General features: G+C 42.2%; 1 protein-coding gene across 2 annotated transcripts in view; it reads left to right on the top strand.

Moving 5' to 3' along the window:
• The window catches only part of IQCH (IQ motif containing H), a 219,378-nt gene that overhangs the window by 6,370 nt on the left and 189,708 nt on the right, over positions 1-23,300 (top strand). For both annotated transcript variants that reach the window (XM_054716102.1, XM_028141857.2), the window contains exons 2-3: positions 5,691-5,813; positions 7,871-7,965. In XM_054716102.1, the coding sequence (XP_054572077.1) occupies positions 5,691-5,813; positions 7,871-7,965 (218 nt within the window). The remainder of the gene's footprint in view (positions 1-5,690; positions 5,814-7,870; positions 7,966-23,300) is intronic.

Genomic DNA, 23,300 nt, shown 5'->3' with positions numbered 1-23,300 from the left:
AACTCTGTTAGAAAGGTGTTATTTTTATCCCAATATATAGAAAAAGAAACTAATGTACAATGAGATAAAGCAACTTGCCCAAGTGATAAATCTTAAGCAGGTGATGGCACGTTTGTGAAACCATCTTGAAAAAGTGTGGTGGTAACTCCGGGATGTTTCCTAGATGCTTTCTTTCATTAGTAACTCTTAGAAGCTCTCTTTGTATGCTTTATTAACAATAATGTGGTACCTTTTAAATACCTTTATAAATGCTTGCTTGGCCCAAATATTAAACATATGTTTGTGCAACAAGGATTACCTAGTCTTGCTATCTAAATTATCTTTTTAGTTAGTTTTGGAAATCGTATTTTATTTTTTGTACATTTTTATTGATTTCAGAGAGGGAGAGAGAAACATCAATGATGAGAGAGAATCATTGATGGCAGTGATGGGCAACCTTTTGAGCTTGGTGTGTCAAACTTCGCCAAAAAACTGAGCATAACTCGGGTAGTGTGTCACTTTGAGGAAAAAACTAACTCCAAGACTCTAGTCGCAAATGTTTCATCCTCAGGAGCAGCAAATGTTTCATCCTCACGCAGCCGCGTGTCATCAGAAATGGCTACGCGTGTCAGTGCTGACACGCGTGTCATAGGTTCGCCATCACTGATTGATGGGCTGCCTTATATTGGGGATTGAGCCCACAACCCAGGCATGTGCCCTGACTGGGAATTGAACCATGATCTTCTGGTTAATAGGTTGATGCTCAACCACTGAGCCACACTAGCCAGGCTGGAAATCATATTTCCACAATGCAACAGTTGTGTGTTAACACCAACCTTGGAAACATTGGAGCTAATTAACCTTGATGTTATCTCTGTCTTTCTTACCAATCCTGCTGTCTGGTTTGTCAGAAGCGTACAACATAAATGTGATGAGAATGACTCCGCCTAACTCTGTCTTTAGCAGAGATGAATAAAATGGTAATTATGAGATTGCTTTTGACAATGTGGAGTCTGATTGCATGGCTTTTTAAATTCTAGAGCAAATCTTTAATGCATTAAATATTTCAAGCCCTTCTTATTAAGCAGCCCTATCCCCAAACTGTCAAAATAATAACTTCCTCCAAGTAGATTTCAAAATGTATGGAAAGATGGGAGCTATCTATAATACTATCAACAATAAAAAATATATTAAAATAAATAATTAAAAATGTATGAAAAGCAATGGGTCTGATGATCACAGAGATGATGGATGACATGTAAAATTTCAATAGAGTAGATTGGATCTATTTGAAGAAAGAACAGAGATTTACTAGTAGAACTTAATCTCTTTTCCTACCCAAGTGTGGTGAAAGATTTTCTACAGTACTTGTCTCTAAAGCAGTTATACAGATGTGCGGTTATTAAGAGGGGAGAAGAAACTATCTGGCAAGAAAGGTAAAATGAAAGCTCTTTTTTTTTGTTTTGTTTATTAATCCTCACCCGAGGATATTTTTCCATTGATTTTTTTTTTTAATGAATCTTTATTGTTCAGATTACAATTGTTTCTCCTTTTTCCCCACATATCTCCCCACCACCCAGTTCCCACCCCCCCTCTGCCCTTACCTCCCCCCCCCCCGCTGTCCTTATCCATAGGTGTATGATTTTTGTCCAGTCTCTTCCCATACTCCCCACACAGACACCCCTTTCCCCCTGAGAATTATCAATCCACTCCCATTCTATGCCTCTGATTCTAATAAGTTTACCAGTTTATTCTGTTCCTCAGATTTTTAATTCACTTGACTTTTAGATTCACTTGTTGATAGATATGTATTTGTTGTTCATAATTTTTATCTTTCTTCTTCTTTTTCCTCTTTTTAAGGAATACCTTTCAGCATTTCATATAATGCTGGTTTGGTGGTGATGAACTCCTTTAGCTTTTTCTTATCTGTGAAGGTCTTTATCTGCCCTTCAATTCTGAATGATAACTTTGCTGGGTAGAGTAGTCTTGGTTGTAGGTTCCTGCTATTCATCACTTTGAATATTTCTTGCCACTCCCGTCTGGCCTGCATGGTTTCTGTTGAGAAATTAGCTGATAATCGTATGGGAGCTCCCTTGTAGGTAACTAACTGTTTTTCTCTTGCTGCTTGTAAGATTCTCTCTTTGTCTTTTGCTCTTGGCATTTTAATTATGATGTGTCTTGGTGTGGTCCTCTTTGGATTCCTTTTGTTTGGGGTTCTGTGCGCTTCCTGGACTTGTAAGTCTATTTCTTTCATCAGGTGGGGGAAGTTTTCGTTCATTATTTCTTCAAATAGGTTTTCAGCATCTTGCTCTCTCTCTTCTTCTGGTACCCCCATAATTCTGATGTTGGTTCGCTTGAAGTTGTCCCAGAGGCTTCTTACACTATCTTCAACTTTCTGAATTCTCTTCTCTTCATGCTTCTCTGGAGTAGGGTCCTTGGCCTCTTTGTATTCCAAATCTTTGAGTTGATTCTTGCAATCCTCTAGTCTGCTTTTGGGTCTCTGTATAATATTTTTTATCTCAGTCAGTGTATGTTTAATTTCTAGTTGGTCCTCATGGAATTTATCGGCCTTTTCCATGAAATTCTTGAAAAACCTTATAACCGTGGTTTTGAACTCTATGTCCAATCGCTTGTTTTCCTCCATTTCTTTGGTTTGTGATCTGTTTCCTTGCCTTCTCATATTCTCTGCTTCCCTGAGTTGGTAGGGTAGTTTTGTGTACTAGGTGTCCTATTGGTTCAACGGGTCAGCCTCCCAGTTACTTGAGGTGGACACTCTTGGTGTACCCTTGTGTACTGTGTGTCCCCCAGCAGGAGCTACAGCAAGGGCTAGTTTTCTCCTCCTTTGCTTGGGCGGTTTTGGAGCAGTCTGACTGGAGCTGCAGTTGGTTAAGCTGCCACAGAACAGGCCATTTATATGTAAAAGCCGCTGTGTGGAGCCTGGGCGGGTTTGTAGAATGTGCGGGGCGGGGCCTCAGGGCGGGGCCTCAGGGCTGGGCGGGGTCTCAGGGCGTCACTAGGCTGGGGCGTGGCCAACGGCGATGGCTGCTGTCAGCCGTCTCTGCCTTTCCCGTTTCCAAGTCCCTGCGCCCCACGGTCCAGCGCAGTAAACAATGATTGCTGGGCGCACCACCGCAAAAAAGTCACTCTCACTTTCCGACCCGATGGCCGAGAGTCCAGCTTCTCCCCGTAGGTGTCTGGGTCCCCCGAGTGTCCCCAGAAACTGGATTTCAGAGTGATCGGGAGCTTGTCTCCCTGCGGGTTGAAGAAAAGCCGCGCACCCAGCCGCCCTCTGCTGGCCCGATTCGCGTGCCTCCGTACCTCAGCTTTTCAGCGATTGTGTTCCTTTCTGTTCTTAGTTGTCAGTCTTCCACTCAGCCAGCTTTCCCGTGGTTCTGGGTGGTAGACGTTTTTGTCTTTTAGTTGTGTTTTTGAAATTGTTGTGTGAGGCAGCAGATTAGTTGTTTAACTATGCCGCCATCTTGGTTTCCCTGAAAGCTCTTGAGAAAGATTAGGAGAGCAATTCAAATCAGTGAACATTTACTAGGTGCCAGTTGTGTGCAAGGAGTTTCAGAGGTTTCACAGGAGAGGAGGAGCATTTGTTCAGTGCTCTCCTATGCGGCTGGCCCTATACAAAGCACTTGACACACTTTAACTCATTTTATTCTTACACTATTCTGAGAGGAAGCTATTTACCTCCATTTTATAGATGAGAACACTAAGGCTCTAGAAAGCTAGGTGAATTTGCCAAGCTCAGTTTAGTAAAGGAGGAAGTAGATTCTAGTTTCCGTCTGTCTGGTTCCAAAGCCCGTATTCACTCATTGTCACACACATTGCTTCATTTTCACTCAACGATTCTGTGAAGTAGAAGCATTCTTTTTTTTCTTCTTCTTGGTGAAGAAACTAGAGAATATGTGGGTGATGTACATGGACATCGTGTGACCAATGAGAGAACAAGGAATTACGTTCATCTGCCTTTTACTGATTCTTACTATATACCAGACCTATACATGTCTCACGACTCTATGAAGAGAGTAATTGTCCACACAAGGCAGATGAAGAAGTCAGACCTTTGGTTTCCTGTCAGTAATCCAGGGCAGTTTTCACTCTCTCCAGCACTCGCCCGGCATAATTGCAGAATGACACATGAAGGCACACATAGTAGAGCTACAAGAAAGAAATTCAGGCACTCAAAGGGGTCTGGAAATGGGGTTTGCCCTTGAACCACTGCTTGGTACTTTCCAAATGTCTTAGGCAATAGGTGGCAAATCAGCTTGCAGCAGTAATTTGGACAAAACAAGTGAAAGAAGTACATCTTCATCTTCAAGCCTACAAGCAAGCAGTAGGTGTGTTTATAATCCAATCTGTGAGCCCTGAAGGCTTTACATGACAATTGTGCGGAGTACAAAATGACCAGATGTGATGCCCATCAGTGAAAAGATGCAAATTCTGATCTTTTGAATACTTGGCCCAGTGGGAATATTCTAGAGCAGTGGTCGGCAAACTCATTAGTCAACAGAGCCAAATATCAACAGTACAACGATTGAAATTTCTTTTGAGAGCCAAATTTTTGAAACTTAAACTTCTTCAAACGCCCCTTTTTCAAAATAGACTCACCCAGGCCGTGGTATTTTGTGGAAGAGCCACACTCAAGGGGCCAAAGAGCCGCATGTGGCTCGCAAGCCACAGTTTGCCGACCACGGTTCTAGAGTAATTGATAACATAGGCTGGATCAATGAGTAAGTCCAGTTGGATTAACAGAGAAAGGTAACTGTTTCAAAATGCCTTTAGCAACCCAGTCTGCAGATTGTTATTGGTGGGACTATTGGTGAAACAGGTGTTGGGTTCATAAATTTGCATAGCAAAATGTTTTTCTTATGGCAGCAGCCCATATAATAATTGGTGCCATCTGTATTTATCTGTTGAAGTTTGATTTCTAATATGAATTCAGAGAATCGTGTGCTAATTTCATAACGCCCATTTTATTCCAAGGATTGACATTGGAGAGAGATTCATCATTTCAAAGGAAAATAAAAATTGAAGGAAAATGTTAAAGTAATAACAGATGTAGCTTTTGCCTCATGGATCATTTTCATTTCTGACTACATAAAACAAAGTCAAGGCCACACACCTGTCCTACAGAACTGGTTCTCCAGAACAGTTAGTGGGAAGACCCAGCTAGACAGGAGAGCCAACAGGCCCTGTCAACATATTTGCAATTCTCTTTTGAAAGACACAGCTCTCACTAGCTCTCATAGCCCAGGTATGTTCGCTGACTGGGAATCATACCAGCAACCTTTCAGTGCACAAGATGATGCTCAACCAACTGAGCCACAGAATGTTCTGTTTTCTTGCCTTTTAACCAATTAGTAGAAATCAGAGTTTGGCATAAACTTCTTATGGTCCCTGATTCGACTGCTTTACCATCTGAGGAAGCAGAAACCATTTGTGTTGCAGATTTAGTTTGGATTTGTTTCTATCGGGGAAAGGAAAAACAGACAATTGTATGAAAACTTAGTTTTTCAAAATCTAAACAATAATGGAACATTCTTACAAAAACTGTCTTAAAACAATAAGACAGTCCTTTTCAATGAACACTGTAAAATCAACCTTACTGTATCTAGCAACTCCAGCGAATTGCAAACCTTTAAAATAAATGTTTTAGATGGACTATGTATGTATTCTTTTACTATTTCATATTTTTACACCGACAGGTCCATGATGACCTTCAGCAATTAAAGGAGAAATTAGAAAACTTCCCACCTGAAGAAGGAGAAGACACTCTAGACATTCAGAATCTTAAAACAGCAATCAAAAGGACAGAAATGGGGTTAAGAGTAAGTAGTACTTTAGATATTAAATAAAATACCAGAGTAGACAAAGATGCCTCAAGAAAAGAACTGTGGTTCTTGTAACAGATGGGGATTTAGGGCGATCCTCAGCTTGTTCTAATCCTCTTTTTAAATTGTAATGATGATTAACTGATTGATTCACATCCTGTCACATCCCACAAAGAATTTAAGATATTGATAATGTCAGATTATGCCATGATAACTTCTAAAATGTGGTTTGATAAAAAGAATTTTTAAAATAACCACTATTAGTCAACAATATGTATGACCAAAAGGGATTCATGCCAAGACATCATAGAGAGTTTCTATCAGATTCAGGATTCTAGAGAAATAAGAGTTGACTTTCCCCTAATAGCTTAAGTATTTTGAGAATAGTAATTTTTAAAAATATAGTAACCTAATGAGTAAAAACCAAAGAAATATACCAATTTTGAAACAGAAATAAAGTATATCAGGACTTCATTATTAATAGACCAGTGATCTTCAATCTTTTTCATCTCATGGCCCACACATAAACTAATTACTAAATTTCTGCAGCACACCAAAAATATATATTTTTTGCCGATCTGACACAAAAAGGTATCATTTTTATTCATTCACACAGAATGACTATTGTTGTGTTGACTGTTGTCATTTTTTAATTTGACAAGCTCAGGGAAAAGAGGTCAGATAGTGCCTGTTTTAAAAGTTATTGCCACACACAGGTTGAAAATCACTGTTATAGACAGATCTTAGGGCAGGAGAGAATCCAATCTTCAGACAAGAATAATATGCAATTACAAAACAAGGATGTATATCCAAGGGAAACAAAAACACTAACTTGAAAACTATCTACATCCCCACATTCACTGCAGTATTATTTGCAATAGCCAAGACGTGGTAGCAACCTAAGTGTTCATTGATGGATGAATGGATAAAGAGAAATATATACACATACATACATACAATACAATATTATTCAGTCATAAAAAAGAAATCTTTCCATTTGAGACAACTTGGATAGATGTCAAAGACATTATGCTAAGTGAAATAAGCCAGACCCCCCCCAAAAAACTACCGTAATCTGTATAATCTTACTTATATGTGGACTCTAACACTCCACCCCACCCCCCAAGAAATACCTGATACAGAAAACAGATTGCTGGTTGCCAGAAGTGGGGGTGGGTGATATGGGTAAAGGTGGTCAAACGTACAAATTCCAGTTATAAAAAAATAAGTTCTGGGGATGTAATGTACAAGATGACTATAGTTAAAAATACTGTATATTTGAAACTTACTAAGAGATTACATCTTAAAAGATCTTAAAAGAAAAATATTTGCAACTAGACTTATTGTGGGGATCATTTCACAATATATACAAATATCGAATCATTATGTTACACACCTGAAACTAATATAAGGTTATATTTCAATTTCTTTAAAACTAAAAACAAAATAAAGCACAGCAAGGATGTAGTACCAACTCCATCTTCTAGATCTCTGTCAGTACCCTTGCTCTTGCCTCAGACTTTCATGCTACCATATTCTGAGCTTCATCTCTCAGCACCTGCGGATGTGAGATGTGTGCTTGATTTTGTGGCCTCAGCAGATTAGCGCACCATTGTCCTATTTCCCTGATGGTGAGAGGGCTGGACCCAGCTGGAGTCTCTGGGTTGGCCATTTTCAATAATGTTACCTGAAGGCCAAATTCTTTCCTCGGTGCTTGCTTGACATCCTGGAAGAAAAAGACATTACTCCATATCTGTATGGCCTAGAAAATTTACCTGGCTAAGCAATTTACTGACTATTGTGCATGGCTTCATTTGTGAAGAGTGCTACAGGTCACTCAAGCTTTGAGTCTCAGTTGTTTATTATGCTTTTTGGGATAAAGTAATTTGGCCTTGAGGTGCCTAATTATACCTTAGGCATGTAATAAATACACAGCATGTTGTGTCTTTTGGCTTAATTACACAATTCAGTGTGTTAACCTAATGAAATGAAGTAAATTAACTGAGTATCTTAAGTCCACTATAATGGCCTAAACTTTAACTTTTCTGTAACAGATTCACATTGAGAAGTATTTAAATGTTGTAAACCATCAAGTGTTAACGACTTCCATTAGTGAGAATAAGTTATTTTCTCCCCACACTTCCGAATGGTAAGTAAAATAAACATTTATGAATCCAAATAAGTACAAAAAATAACTTTTCTCACTCAGGTGAAATGACTGTAAAGACAAAATTTTATTGGCTTTTTTGGTATCCTAATTTCAGTATAAGTTTTGCACAAAAAGTTAATGGAAAAGATCATGTTTTGCAAATATTGTATGTTTATTATATGAAAAAAGTTAATGGCACAATTTGGACTTTAATACAGTTTATTCTGGGTTACTTTTATTGAGTTCTCATGCTTGACACCATATTCAGTGATTTTAGGGTCATATTTTGGTGTAATTAATTCTGTTTTATGTTTTTAGTAAAATGTGCCCAAAATTTAATTCCTAAAGGAAAATTTATTTGTTTTTTGTTACTCCTCTCCCAAGGATATGTTTTCCCATAGATTTTTAGAGAGAGTGGAAAGGAGGGAGGGGAGAGAGAGAGAGAGAGAGAGATCGATTGGTTGCCAGGCTGGAGAATGAACCTGCAACTCAGGTAGCACCCTTGACTGGGAATTGAACCCGAGACCCTTCAGTGTGCAGGCCGATGCTCTACCACTGAGCCACATGGGCTAGGGCTAAAGGAAATGTTTTAATGCAAATCAGTTTTTACGCTATTTGGATTGCATGGCTCTTTCTTTATAGTTTTTAGCGTATGTGCTTTATTGTAGAGATGATTTTGGTATCTGAGGTAAAAAATAAAAATAAAGCTTGCTTGAAATATTCATTATGTAAGTACATCCTAAGAGATGATTTATTAAAATTAGAATTGAGTTAAAAAGAAATAACCTTGCCTCACCTTGGACCTCCTTATACATCTGCCTCCTCAATTTCTTTGTAAATTAAGGTTTTGCACTCAGCTTAAAAGCTCTGTGGCCCATATTTGCATGGTAAATATGCACAGTAAGTCCTCAGTTAAGGTCTATAGGCTCTTAGAAACTGTGACTTTAAGTAAAACATGTGCAATAAAACCAATATTACCATTGATATAAAGAAGAGTTAAGTTCCTATAGCATATTTCTGGTCACAAAAAAACATCACCAAACTTCTAAATAAAGACCCAAATACTTCTAATACTGAACACAGAAATAAATGTGAGCTATACACACATTTAAGGATGATTAATAAAAACGAGTAAAGTAATTATTGTTGCATTTGTTCATTCCAGTTCAAGGGTGCAGGTGGCCAGAGTCTATCTGGGCAACTCAGGGATCCAGGCAGGACCTACCCTGGACAGGACATCCTTCCATCACAGGGCCATTCACACTCACACTCACTCAGACTGGGGCATTTTAGAAATGCCAGTTCACCCAATGTGCACATGTTTAGAATGTTGGAGGAAACTGAGGTCCTGGAGAAAACCTATACAGACATGGGAGAATGTGCAAATTCCACACAGACAGTGGCCCTGGCTGGGAATCAATTTTTTTTCTTCTTATCAACATTACTAGAGGCCTGGTGCACAAAATTTGTGCACTTGTGGGGGGGGGGGCGTCCCTCAGCCTGGCCTGTGCCCTCTCGCAGTCCAGGAGCCCTGGGGGGATGTCTGACTGATGGCTTAGTGGGCCTAAGCCATCAGTCAGACATTCTTAGCATTGCCATGGAGGCGGGAGAGGCTCCCACCACTGTCGCTGTGCTCGCCAGGCTTGAGCCCGGCTTCTGGCTCCTGCGTTGAGTGTCTGCCCCCTGGTGGTCAGTGTGCATCATAGTGACCAGTCATTCCACCCTTCGGTCATTTGCATATTAGCCTCTTATTATATAGGATACGCTGTAAATGAGGCCCCCTAGAACCATTAGAAATGCAAAAAATTCACTGTTAACTCATTCTCGAATTGCCCCCCTTAAAATCAAATTGCCCCCCTGTGGGGCGTGTGCTGCACCTTGGGAACCACTGGACTTGACACTTTTCCTCTCTGAGCTTCATTCCTGAATACATACGCATATACCATGGGAATTGTAATCTCTTCTCTGCCTACCTCACTGGGTTGTCATGAGGAGGTTCTGAGCTAATAAACCTAGAAATGTTTCATCAAGTAAGTGATGTCTAAATGGGAAGGGACTGTTATTTTTAAGCCCACGGGTACCCTTGCAGGTAGCAGATGCTGATTAGGGGAGGAGGGCACGATTGTTTCCTGGGACTCTAGCTATGGAAGCTTTGTAGAGGGTTTCGCAGGCCTCGGAGGGGCAGGCACTGGGGGTGCTGGTGGGGGGGGTATTTGGGGGGCGGCAAGGCTGAAGGGGGAGTAACTGTCAAACCTCCCTGCTTGGCGCCATTCTTTAAATTGTACGTGGCCATTTCACAGCTGTACTTGCTCAGGGCAGGGCTCCAATCTCCTGGAGCAGGGTGGGGGGCTGGCCAGGGCGGGGCCAGGCGGGGCCAGGCAGGCTAGGACGGTGGTTTTAGCTGTGCCCCCAGCGAGGTTCAGTGCGCTTCCGCTGCAGAGACAGCACTGCTGCTGTCAGGGGGAAGGGTCTGACACTAGGGGGCTGCTCAGGCTTGCCTCCACTCGGGTCTGGACTTGTAGGGAGGAGAGGCATTTCTGGCCCCAGAGGAGGGGGCCTGGCAGCAGCGGGCCATGGGCCTCGGGTGCCTCAGGGGCGCTGATGGGTGGTCACCAGTTTGCTATTGTTGTGGGCGCCCCTGGCAGGGGTGGCGGGGGAAGAGATTGGGAGTTGGAGGTGCGGGCTGCGGCTACCCCGAGGCTGGGTCTTCTCCCCGTCCGGTCAGCCTCCCCGCCCTCCCGGGGGTGCGGGGGCTGGGGTAGGGTGTCTGTGCAGGGGGATTGGAAGAGCTCCCCGTGGCCACTTCCTCTTTCCTCTTTGCAGTCCGGGCTCCTGTCAGGTGCTCTCAGACTCCTGGAAACTTGGCTACGGCCACCCTGCCCCTCCGTGGCTCCCTGCTGCCCCCGCCCCACTCGGCTCTCCCTGGCTGCCCACCTGTCAGGAGGCTGCCAGGGTGCCCTGCTGCAGGCATCGCAGTCCTGGGGCAGGGGGTGGGGGTGTGGGCAGCAGGTCCAGTAAAGTTTAGTAAACCCCAGGTCGGCGTTGGGATTTGGCTGTGGGTCTGCAAGGGAGTCTGCCTGGGTGGGACAAAATCGAGCTAGACCCGAGTCCCTTCCCACAGCCCTGCAGCCCCACCCATCCTGTGAACGGTCGTGATGTGATGGCATCCCGGATAATTTGCATATTCCTCTATTATAGATAGATAGATAGATATAGATATATAGATAGATAGATAATGAAATAATGTAGAACAAAATGACATTATTCCAGGACCTGCTATATGAAGTAAGTGAATAATATCAGATAGTGAGGTCAAGTTTCAGAAAAGGTGCACAAAGAATTTTGGATATCTATAGACATAGTCAAGTCCCAGCACTCAGAAGATCCCTGGGTTACACTGCACTGACTCCCTTTCTCCCATGTAAAGATAGTGCCACAGGCATTCGTCATCCCTGGGTAGAAGCAACGCTTCCCTAGTCTGTGTAATTTTTAGTCATTTATATCTTTGATTTTTTAAATTTGAGAATAAAAATATGACCTGCAAGTAGGTTAACATACATAATCTTTTTATTTAAATAATAAACCTTTATGGTTCAGATTATTACAATTGTTCCTCTTTTTTCCTCCCATAGCTCCCCTCCACCCGGTTCCCACCCCACCCTCTGACCTAACCCCTCCACCCCCACTGTCCTCATCCATAGGTGTACTATTTTTGTCCAGTCTCTTCCCACACCCCCCACACCCCTTTCCCCCTGAGAATTGTCAGTCCACCCTCTCTCTATGCCCCTGATTCTATTATATTCACCAGTTTATTCTGTTCATCAGATTTTTTTATTCACTTGATTTTTAGATTCACTTGTTGATAGATATGTATTTGTTGTCACTTTGTTGTTCATAATTTTTATCTTTACCTTTTTCTTCTTCTTCCTCTTCTTAGAGAATACCTTTCAGCATTTCATATAATACTGGTTTGGCGGTGATGAACTCCTTTAGCTTTTTCTTATCTGTGAAGCTCTTTATCTGACCTTCAATTCTGAATGATAGCTTTGCTGGGTAGAGTATTCTTGGTTGTAGGTTCTTGCTATTCATCACTTTGTTTTTTTGTGTTTTTTTTTTAAAATGAATCTTTATTGTTCAGATTACAATTGTTTCTCCTTTTTCCCCACATATCTCCCCACCACCCAGTTCCCACCCCCCCTCTGTCCTTACCTCCCCCCCGCCCGCTGTCCTTATCCATAGGTGTATGATTTTTGTTCAGTCTCTTCCCATACTCCCCACACAGACACCCCTTTCCCCCTGAGAATTATCAATCCACTCCCATTCTATGCCTCTGATTCTAATAAGTTTACCAGTTTATTCTGTTCCTCAGATTTTTAATTCACTTGACTTTTAGATTCACTTGTTGATAGATATGTATTTGTTGTTCATAATTTTTATCTTTCTTCTTCTTTTTCCTCTTTTTAAGGAATACCTTTCAGCATTTCATATAATGCTGGTTTGGTGGTGATGAACTCCTTTAGCTTTTACTTATCTGTGAAGGTCTTTATCTGCCCTTCAATTCTGAATGATAACTTTGCTGGGTAGAGTAGTCTTGGTTGTAGGTTCCTGCTATTCATCACTTTGAATATTTCTTGCCACTCCCGTCTGGCCTGCATGGTTTCTGTTGAGAAATTAGCTGATAATCGTATGGGAGCTCCCTTGTAGGTAACTAACTGTTTTTCTCTTGCTGCTTGTAAGATTCTCTCTTTGTCTTTTGCTCTTGGCATTTTAATTATGATGTGTCTTGGTGTAGTCCTCTTTGGATTCCTTTTGTTTGGGGTTCTGTGCGCTTCCTGGACTTGTAAGTCTATTTCTTTCATCAGGTGGGGGAAGTTTTCGTTCATTATTTCTTCAAATAGGTTTTCAGCATCTTGCTCTCTCTCTTCTTCTGGTACCCCCATAATTCTGATGTTGGTTCGCTTGAAGTTGTCCCAGAGGCTTCTTACACTATCTTCAACTTTCTGAATTCTCTTCTCTTCATGCTTCTCTGGAGGAGTGTCCTTGGCCTCTTTGTATTTCAAATCTTTGAGTTGATTCTTGCAATCCTCTAGTCTGATTTTGGGTCTCTGTATAATATTTTTTATCTCAGTCAGTGTATGTTTAATTTCTAGTTGGTCCTCATGGAATTTATCGGCCTTTTCCATGAAATTCTTGAAAAACCTTATAACCGTGGTTTTGAACTCTATGTCCAATCGCTTGTTTTCCTCCATTTCTTTGGTTTGTGATCTGTTTCCTTGCCTTCTCATATTCTCTGCTTCCCTGAGTTGGTAGGGTAGTTTTGTGTACTAGGTGTCCTATTGGTTCAACGGGTCAGCCTCCCAGTTACTTGAGGTGGACACTCTTGGTGTACCCTTGTGTACTGTGTGTTCCCCAGCAGGAGCTACAGCAAGGGCTAGTTTTCTCCTCCTTTGCTTGGGCGGTTTTGGAGCAGTCTGACTGGAGCTGCAGTTGGTTAAGCTGCCACAGAACAGGCCATTTATATGTAAAAGCCGCTGTGTGGAGCCTGGGCGGGTTTGTAGAATGTGCGGGGCGGGGCCTCAGGGCGGGGCCTCAGGGCTGGGCGGGGTCTCAGGGCGTCACTAGGCTGGGGCGTGGCCAACAGCGATGGCTGCCGTCAGCCGTCTCTGCCTTTCCCGTTTCCAAGTCCCTGCGCCCCACGGTCCAGCGCAGTAAACAATGATTGCTGGGCGCACCACCGCAAAAAAGTCACTCTCACTTTCCGACCCGATGGCCGAGAGTCCAGCTTCTCCCCGTAGGTGTCTGGGTCCCCCGAGTGTCCCCAGAAACTGGATTTCAGAGTGATCGGGAGCTTGTCTCCCTGCGGGTTGAAGAAAAGCCGCGCACCCAGCCGCCCGCTGCCGGCCCGATTCGCGTGCCTCCGTACCTCAGCTTTTCAGCGATTGTGCTCCTTTCTGTTCTTAGTTGTCAGTCTTCCACTCAGCCAGCTTTCCCGTGGTTCTGGGTGGTAGACGTTTTTGTCTTTTAGTTGTGTTTTTGAAATTGTTGTGTGAGGCAGCAGATTAGTTGTTTAACTATGCCGCCATCTTGGTTCCTCCCCCGAAATCGCTATTCATCACTTTGAATATTTCTTGCCACTCCCTTCTGGCCTGCATAATTTCTGTTGAGAAATCAGCTGACAATCATATGGGTACTCCCTTATAGGTAACTGTTTTTCTCTTGCTGCTTTTAAGATTCTCTCTTTGTCTTTTGCTCTTGGGGGCATTTTAATTATGATATGTCTTGGTGTTGTCCTCTTTGGATTCCTTTTGTTTGGGGTTCTCTGCGCTTCCTGGACTTGTAAGTCTATTTCTTTCACCAGGTGGGGGAAGTTTTCTGTCATTATTTCTTCAAATAGGTTTTCAATATCTTGCTCTCTCTCTTATTCTGGCACCCCCATAATTCTGATGTTGGTATGCTTGAAGTTGTCCCAGAGGCTCCTTACACTATCTTCATATTTTTGGATTCTTTTTTCTTTTTGCTTTCCTGGTTGGGTGTTTTTTGCTTCTTCATATTTCAAATCTTTGACTTGATTCTTGGGATCCTCTAGTCTGCTGTTGGATCTCTGTATATTATTATTTATTTCAGTCAGTGTATGCTTAATTTCAAATGGGTCCTTTTTCATATCCTCGAGGGTCTCACTAAATTTATCGGCAGTTTCTAGAAGATTCTTGAGTAACCTTATAACCGTGGTTTTGAACTCTATATCCAGTCGTTTGCTTTCTTTCATTTCTGTCATTTGTGACCTGTTTCTTTGTCTCTGCATTTTGGCTGCTTCCTTGTGTTGACAGAGTAGCTTTGTGTGCTAGGTGTCCTATAGGGCCCAGTGGCTCAGCCTCCCCAGTTATCTGATGTGGACACTCTTGGTGCACCCCTTTGTGGGCTGTGTGCACAGTCTTGCTGTAGTTAAGCCTTGATTGTTGTTGGTATCACTGGGAGGAATTGACCTCTAGGCCAATTGGCTGTGAGGATCAGTTGTGTCTATGATGGGAGAACTTCTGTGCTGGAGACACCCTTATGAGGCAAGACTTGCTTCATTGGGGTTTTGGTGTTCACTGAGTCTGCCCCTTGAGTGTGTCCCTTATGGATCTGAGGAGTTGTGATCTGGATGGTCCCACTCTGACCACTGGGAGATCCAAGGAGGTGCAAATTTAGCCTTTGCCTGAGGCCACCCAGCAGGAGCTACGGATAGATCTGAAGATTCCTCTTCTTTGTTTGGGGTTTGAAAATGCCCAGATGAGGCCCAGCTGTGAAGCAATGCAAGCTGTTGTGGGGACTTGGGCCTTCTTTTGGCGGCTCTGGGGCTCTCTGACCCACCTGCAGTTTGTTAGGTAATTTTAGGTTGCAAAGGGCCAGGCTATTCATATGCAAAAGCCTCTACGCACAGCTTGGGTGGGCGCAGTGTCTCAGGGTGGAGCAAACAGCAATGGCTGACCTTCAGCCCTGTCCTAAGAGGCCCCCGGGTCTTAGTGTCCCTTGGTAATCGCTGCACGCACCTCTGAGAGAAAGGCGCCCTTGAGTTCCGCCCGAAGCCAGACAGTCCAGTTTCCCCCCTGTATGAGTCTGGATCCCAGAGTCTCACCTGGAATTGGAGTTCAGAGGAGTCGGGAGCTTGTGTCTCCCTCCCAATTGAGAAAGACAACCACATCCTCCGCTGCCAGCCCTCTCCGCGTGCGCCTCCGTACCTCTGCACTTTACTTCCACACCTCCTCTGAGTCTCAGTGTGCTTTTCTCTTTCCTTCTAGTTGTAGAATTTCCACTCAGCCAGCCTTCCTGTGGTTCTGGATAATGTCCGTATTGTCTTTTAGTTGTAGTTTTGAAGTGGTTGTGTGCAGCAGCAATTTCAGGTGTTTACTATACCGCCATCTTGGTTTTCTCAACACACATAATCTTTTAAAACAAGGAAACTGTACAGAAAATAATAAAAAGGATTCTCAGATAAGAAAATATTAGAGGTTACTTTACAAATTTATATAGATGCTTAGTTCAAAAAATCAAGAGTACCCAACAGGCAAAGTGGAAGGCCGGTTTAGAAACAGCAAGGGGATCTGTAGAAGTGAAGGAAGTATGTGGCCAAAGGATGAGGCATGCAAACAGCAAGTAGAAAGCCTCCAAATGGAGGAGCTGGGGAAAAAAAATAGGAGGAGAGTCTTCCCCAACTCTAATGAAAATTCTCCTTCCCCGAGCTTTCCCTTTGTGCTCTCATGTTGGCAAAGAACAGAGAGCCTGGGCGATAGATTTGCAGGTTATGACGGCTCAAAAGAATGAACTAGGGAGCAACTGTAGCAAACAGATTCTGTTGAGACATTTTCTTGTACAGTTCTTTTCCCTAGCCAGTGAGTGTCCTTGGCCTTTATTAGAAGGTCTCTGAAGGAGTTAAGGAAGACATTAATTGGGGCATGGAGCTGTCTCCCAGAAGTGGGCCATGGATCCTATCTTTCCTTTTTTAAAATGTATTTTTATTGCTCTCAGAGAGGAAGGGAGAGGGGAAGATAGAAACATCAATGATGAGAGAGAATCACTGAATCGGCTGCCTCCTGCATGCCCCACACTGGGGAATTGAGCATGTACCTTGCTCAATCAGCCGGGCATGTACCTTTCCTGGGAATCGAACCATGACCTCCTGGTTCATAGGTCAAGGCTCAACCACTGAGTCATGCCAGCAGGGCAGATCTTATCTTTCCTATTTAATACAATAATGTATCAGTGGCCCTCCTATCAAGAAGATGGGAAGCTTGGCAAGTTTGTATGAGCCCTACAAGTCTGGAAGAGGTAGCAGGAGCATCTCAGTCATAGCTATGGGTGTGTGGTGCTAATGTGGTATGAATTTGAAAATATGATATGAAATGAGCCAAGGTCATAAACTGGAGTGGAGTTCAAAGTAGGTCTTCAAAGTAAACAGGCTTGAAGCAGATCCTGGGAGCCCAATTGTGAGGCACAGGGAGTGGCTCAGGGACAAAGAGAAGCAGCAGTAGTAGATGGAAATGGAAAACAGGAGACCCAGGAAGCTGACATGCTCCAAGATAGACAGTTACACCTGGGCCTGTCCTTGCAGGGATGCTCCAAGAGACTGTCATGAATAGATTTGGCTCAGAGTCTGCTGAAAGACTATGCAAAGTAGGTTACAGGACTCAGAATTCCTTCAAGTTCCCAAACCTGGGAGGTGTAAGACTGGCCAATTCACTGCATGTTTCTCCTGAGGTTCCATGACAAAGCCTTTAAAATACCCAAGTGAAAAGGTGTATTTTAATTACCAGTGGCATGACTTACTAAGGAACAGGTTGCTTAGTCTCAACATAGATCATGAAATCAGAGGAGAGACTTAGCTTCATGCAACTTTTAAGCTGTGACAGATGCCAGATCTGGCCTTTTATTCCACGTGGCCATCAGTCAGAGAGCTTGGGCATGCGCACATAATATGTGTATGTTGATTTATTTATAAATGGCATACTTATCATATAGAATGAATACATTATAAAATATATCTACATCAAAATTTTAACGATAAAGATAAAATAGTTGTTTTGCTTTATTATTAGAACAATATTTCTTTCTCTTGCTAAAAAAGGTTACTAATTATAAAGTCCTGGTTGTTTAATCTTGGTAGTCATGATGACTTTATCCTGACTGTAGCTAATATCCCAAAATTTGCTCTACACTTCAGTGAGATTCAGCATTGATGCTGGTTAGATGTAAGTCCATATTTCAGTTACTCTTTCAAAAAAATTTTTTAAGGTTTGGGGGGACTGACTTTTTATAAGTTCAATGGGATTATCATTTTTACTTTTAAATGTAGCTGTGGAAAAGCTCATGTAAGGAATAAAAGTGTCAGTTTTGCCATTTTCTTGTTTTTCACTGATGCTTGTTATCGTTATCACTAAAAAATACAGTGTTGTTTTTTGTTTGTAAGAATCTTTTAAAAACATTGGTCTTTTTTTAGGCTTAGTTTAGTTAAAATGAAATAATATGACCCATGAATGTACTGCATGAGTGAACCACACTCATGTGGTTCTTAAACTGTGGTTTGCAGTCCTCTTTCACTGGCTCCCAGATGGGGCCCTGGAGTCTGCATTTCAACAAACACACTCCTTATTCCTAATGTAGACACTGTGTGCATGGAATCCCTGGAATCAATATTCTTTTGGCCACAGAGATGGCTTGCCTCTGTCTGATGAAGAGCCTGGTCCTGGAAGTTCTGCTACCCTGATGCTATGAAGGGTTGGGGTAAGCCTCTTGTATTGGGATTGAGCCAGGAGTGGGACTTGGCAGTCAGGCTGGTAGGACCGTCAATATCTGCTCAAACTGGGAATATCAGAGGCCAAAGTTCAGGGCAGCAGCTCCTCTTGAGAGGAAGGGCATATAATAAAGATGGTAGATCTCTGTTGCTCCTTTGAAAGCAGAACACACAGTTCCTATGAATCAATGAGAATCAACGTGCTTCAGATACTTGGGGCTTCATTCTGTCTTTGGAAGCCCAGGGAATCTGGAGAGTTCATTCCAAATGACTACTATCCCTGGGTATATTTTTAACAACGACTTACAACAGACATAAAATAATTATCACCCTCATTATCATCATCATCATGAATTTCATCACCATCAATATTTTTATGAGATTTGACAGTTTTGCAAAGGACTTTTTAAAAGCCTATGATGTAGATATTTACCCTCTCCTTTCAAAGATGTGAGAACTGAGGCTCCCACGAGCCCCAGGTCACACAGGTGGTCAATGGTGAGTCTCAGATTCAAGTTCTGTCAAATGTCTACAATTACTATCTTCTCCTACACCAGAACTGCCTGAACAACAGGAAACCTAATTTTCACAAAAGACGGTTTTCCTTTTTAGAAAGTCTTGCTCCAGGGAAAATCTGGTGGTTTTGTCTAGTAGAAACAAAAACCAGTAGGTACACAAAGTGATAATAATGGATGCCAGCAAATGCAAGATTTTCCTAGCAGTCATTCAGAAAACAATGATAAGAACATTATCAAAAGTGGCATATTTTCTCCAAAGAGCTCAAAATGCTTTCACGTTGTTTTCCAAATAGGTTACACTGTTATCTGCACTCTGTCAATGATTCTTCTGTGTTAAAGTGTGGTTCTTCCTCTTATCATTACCAGCTTTCACAGATTTTATGGCTTGTGATGTCTGCTCACACTGTTCTTAACGACCACGCTTTGCTTATTGACACCAGGAGGGTGACTACCATCTGTACCAACACTATCAGAACTGCACAGACATCTTCATTTTACATTCTGTTGTGCTAGTGTTTGAGGGGAGGGGGATGGGGGGGGCAAGAACAAAGCAGATAAATAATAGTGAGAAACTATGAGAGGGAAAGAAGAGGTTTCTGTTAAATGGTGGGAGTAGGTTAGAAGATACATTTTTGCTCAGTTATTCACACACCTTGGAGCCCATCTCTTCTGGGTTATTACAAAGCAGTCCACAAATCCTGCTGAGAGCAAATATGACTACATTCTAGTCATAGAGAGAGATGAAGAATGGGTAACAAGTATTAGCACGTGGTAATCTACGTGAAAACAATTTGGTGGCTCACTGTTCTTTCGGTTTTTCAGTGGGTGATTTTTTTAAAACAAAAAATAAAATTTTAAAAAGCATCATAAAATTAAAAATAACAACTGAAAAAACATTTGCAGCAGATATGATACAAAAACTAATAATAGTCTTAAATACAAAGAGTTCTTGACAACAAAAAATACTTGACATAGACAAAAGGACATCAACAGAGAAATGCAAACAGCCAGAATATATGTGAAAAATATTAAACCAGGAAAATGCGAATTAATATATCACTACTACTTTTTCTTTACAACTTAGCAAAACAGATCACTTAAACTACCCTAATACTTAGTGCTCATGAGGGGGCAGCAGGATGGCCATACTTTTCTATTATTGGTGGAGGCATAAAGTTCTTAAAGGCAATTTTTTTTCAAAATATGTGAGATTTTTAAAATTATTATTTTTAATTTAGTAGTTATACCTTTAGGAATTTATCCTAATAAATAAGGAGTGATACAGGAAACTCTGTATAAATTTATTACAGTGTTATATCTAATACCAATAAATTTGAAAATACCTTAAATGTTAACAGTAAAATAATTATTAAATCTAAAATATGTTTATATGTGTATTATATATCTACTAAAATGAATATTGTCCAATAAGTTTTTATGACCTGGAAAAACTCTCACAGAGCGAAGGGAAAGCAGGATATAACGTTATATCTCAGTGCAAATTCACTTATAAATACATAATCCATGGAAGGAAAAGGCTTCATAGGAAATATACTAAGAGTGGGAAGGGTCTGGGCAGACGGGCGTAAAGGGGGGAAATGGGAGACATATGTAATACTGTCATATATATATATATGTGTATGTATACATATATACATGTACACACACACACACACACACACACACGTGTGTGTGTGTGTGTGTGTGTGTGTGTGTACTAGAGGCCCAGCGCGCATGAAATCATGCACGAGTAGATCACTTCCACTTGCCTCAGCTGGCCGCCCACCCATCGCTGCTCGTAGCTTGCGCCCCGCCCCACCCGCTGTGAGAGCCACTGCTCGCTTGGTTGTGACGGTGTTACAGCGTGACAGCCATGGGCCTTTTATATAAGATACTAGAGGCCCGTTGCACGATATTCGTGCAAGAATAGGCCTTCCTTCCCCTGGCTTCACTCCCAGCCGCCCGGGAGCCAGCAAGACCTCACTTTTGTCCAGAGCACCACTCCTGTAGCTCCCTCCACCACCCGCCGCCCCCCTCATAGCAGACGTCGCGCCCCTCCCTGCTGCTCCGCGCCTGCATATGCAAATTAATCCGCCATCTTTGTTGGGTTAATTTGCATACTCACTCTGATTGGCTGTGGGCATAGTGGAGGTATGGTCAGTTTACATGTTTGTCTATTATTAGGTAAGATATATATAAAGCAAGTTTCATTTCTAGGAAGATGGTATATTCCTTCTTCTAAATACAGCTAAAAACCCTGGACATCTACACTAATAAAAGAGAAAGATGCAAATTGACCATACCTTTGAGACACCCACCAGCCAATCAGCAGTATGCAAATTAACCCAACAAAGATGGTGGGTTAATTTGCATATGCAGGTGCCAAGTGGCCGGGGGCGGGGCGGGACGCAGGCATTCAGCACTGCCCCAGCAGCTCCGGGCCTCTGGGCAGCATGGGAAGGTGGAAAGGCGGTTCTGGGCTGGAGCAAAGGCAGAAAGGCGGCTCCAGGCCGGAGGGAAGGCGGTGCTGGCAGCAGGGGAAGGAAGCCCCATTCTTGCACAAATCTTTGTGCATTGGGCCTCTAGTTATATGTGTAACAAAGTTAAGAAGACTTTGAAGGATGGAGCGGAGGTACACCAGTTAGGGGACACAAGGAAGAACATGGTGGTGAGGTCCCTGGGTTTTCTTTTTGCTTCATATATCCCATAAGTGACCCGTATCATTTTCCTTTTCTCTGAAGAATTTCTTTTAACATTTCTTGCAAGACAGGTTTCAGTTTTTGTTCATCTGGGAACGTTATTTCCCTTTTATTTTTGAAAGATAATTTCACTAGAGACAGAATTCCAGGTTAGTGGGGTTTTTCTTCCCATACTTCCAGTCTCTTCTTGCTGGCATGGTTTATTAATAGAAGTTCAATATAATTCTCATCCTTGTTCTTCTATAGGTAAGTTAGATTTAATTTTCCCACAGTTCCTGGATATTCTGTCCTGTTTGTTCAGTCCTTTTTCTCCTTGGATGTCAGTTTTGGAATTTATATTGACATTTCTTCAAGCTCACTGATTCATTCTTTGGTTGTATCCAGTTTATTGATAATCCTATCAAAGGCAATCTTTATTTCTTAGAGTGCTTTTTATTTCTAGCATTTCCTTTTGGTTCTTTCTTAGATTTTTTATCTCTCTGCTTACATTACCCATCTGTTCTTGCAAGTTGTCCAGTTTTCCTAGTAGAGCTCTTAGCATATTAAGCTTAGTTATTTTAAATTCCAAAATCTATGTTATATTTGAATCTGATGCTTTTTAAAATATATATATTTTTATTGATTTCAGAGAGGAAGGAAGAGGTAGAGAGAGATAGAAACATCCATGATGAGAGAGAATCATGGATCGGCTGCCTCCTGCAAATCCCCCATTGGGATCAAGCCCACAACCCAGGCATGTGCCCTTGACTGGAATCGAACCTGGGACCTTTCAGTTCACAGGCCGACGCTCTATCCACTGAGCCAAACCGGCTAGGGCCTGATGCTTGTTTTGTCTCTTCAGACTTTTTTAATCAGAGAGAGGGAGGAAAGGGAGAAAAGGAGAGAGGGAACGAGAGGGAGATAAGAAGAGAAAGGGAGAAAGAAGAAAGAGAGAGAGAGAGAGAGAGAGAGAGAGAGAGAGAGAGAGAGAGAGAGGAGAGAGAGAGAGAGAGAGAGAGAGAGAGAGAGAGAGAGAGAGAGAGAAATCAGTCACTTCCACATCCACCCCAATGGGGAAATGAACCTGCAACCCAGACATGTGTCCTGACCAGGAATCAAACCCATCGCCTTCTAGTGTACGAGATGACACTCCAGCCAGTCGAGCCACACCAGAAAGAGCCAAACATTTTGTCTTGCCTTTCAGCATGCCTTGTCATGTTTTGTTGCTGTATTAGGTAATAGGAATAGAGGTAAATAGGCCTTCATCTGGTCAGTTATGCTGTGTTTACTGTCTGCTGTAACTGCAGGAGGCTTCCATGTCCTCCACTGTCCGTTTTGTCTTTGGGTTTCCCTAGTGACTCCTTCCTAAGTAGAGCTTTGCATAGTCCTCTATAGATACAGTGTGTGTTGGAGGGAAGCATTTGATAATCCTGTGAGTAGGTCTCATTCTGTTAGTAGGTCTATGTCCCTGGATTGTTACCTTCACAAGTTTTTCTCAGCATTTTACCCCTTATTTGAGACAGGAGAACCAGAGGAGGTTGAAGTTAGCTAACTGCCCTTCTTCAGGTCAGATAAGGCTTTGGTAAAATAATTTTCCTCAAGAGCTTGCCTTTATTACAGAGAACAGAACGAAGAATAGAATTCTCTGGGAGTGTTTTGAAATGGTTTATTTTCCCTTCTCTCTGCTGGTAGCAGGAGGGGATTTTTCTCTGTTGTTTACCATGAGACCATGGTGGGGCTCCTGGAGGTAAAACTCATGAAAGTAGGGCCCTCCCTAAGACTTGGCCCCTTGGAGTTTTTAACTTTCAAGCTAATTCATAGAGACTCCAGTGATCTGTCAATTGGAGTTTAAGTGCTCTTGCCAGCACG

Source organism: Eptesicus fuscus, chromosome 5 (assembly GCF_027574615.1).
Source record: "Eptesicus fuscus isolate TK198812 chromosome 5, DD_ASM_mEF_20220401, whole genome shotgun sequence".
In the NCBI taxonomy this organism is placed as follows: Eukaryota; Metazoa; Chordata; class Mammalia; order Chiroptera; family Vespertilionidae; genus Eptesicus; species Eptesicus fuscus.
The sequence above is the reverse complement of the archived record's forward strand: the minus strand, read 5'-3'. Positions and strand labels throughout refer to the sequence as shown.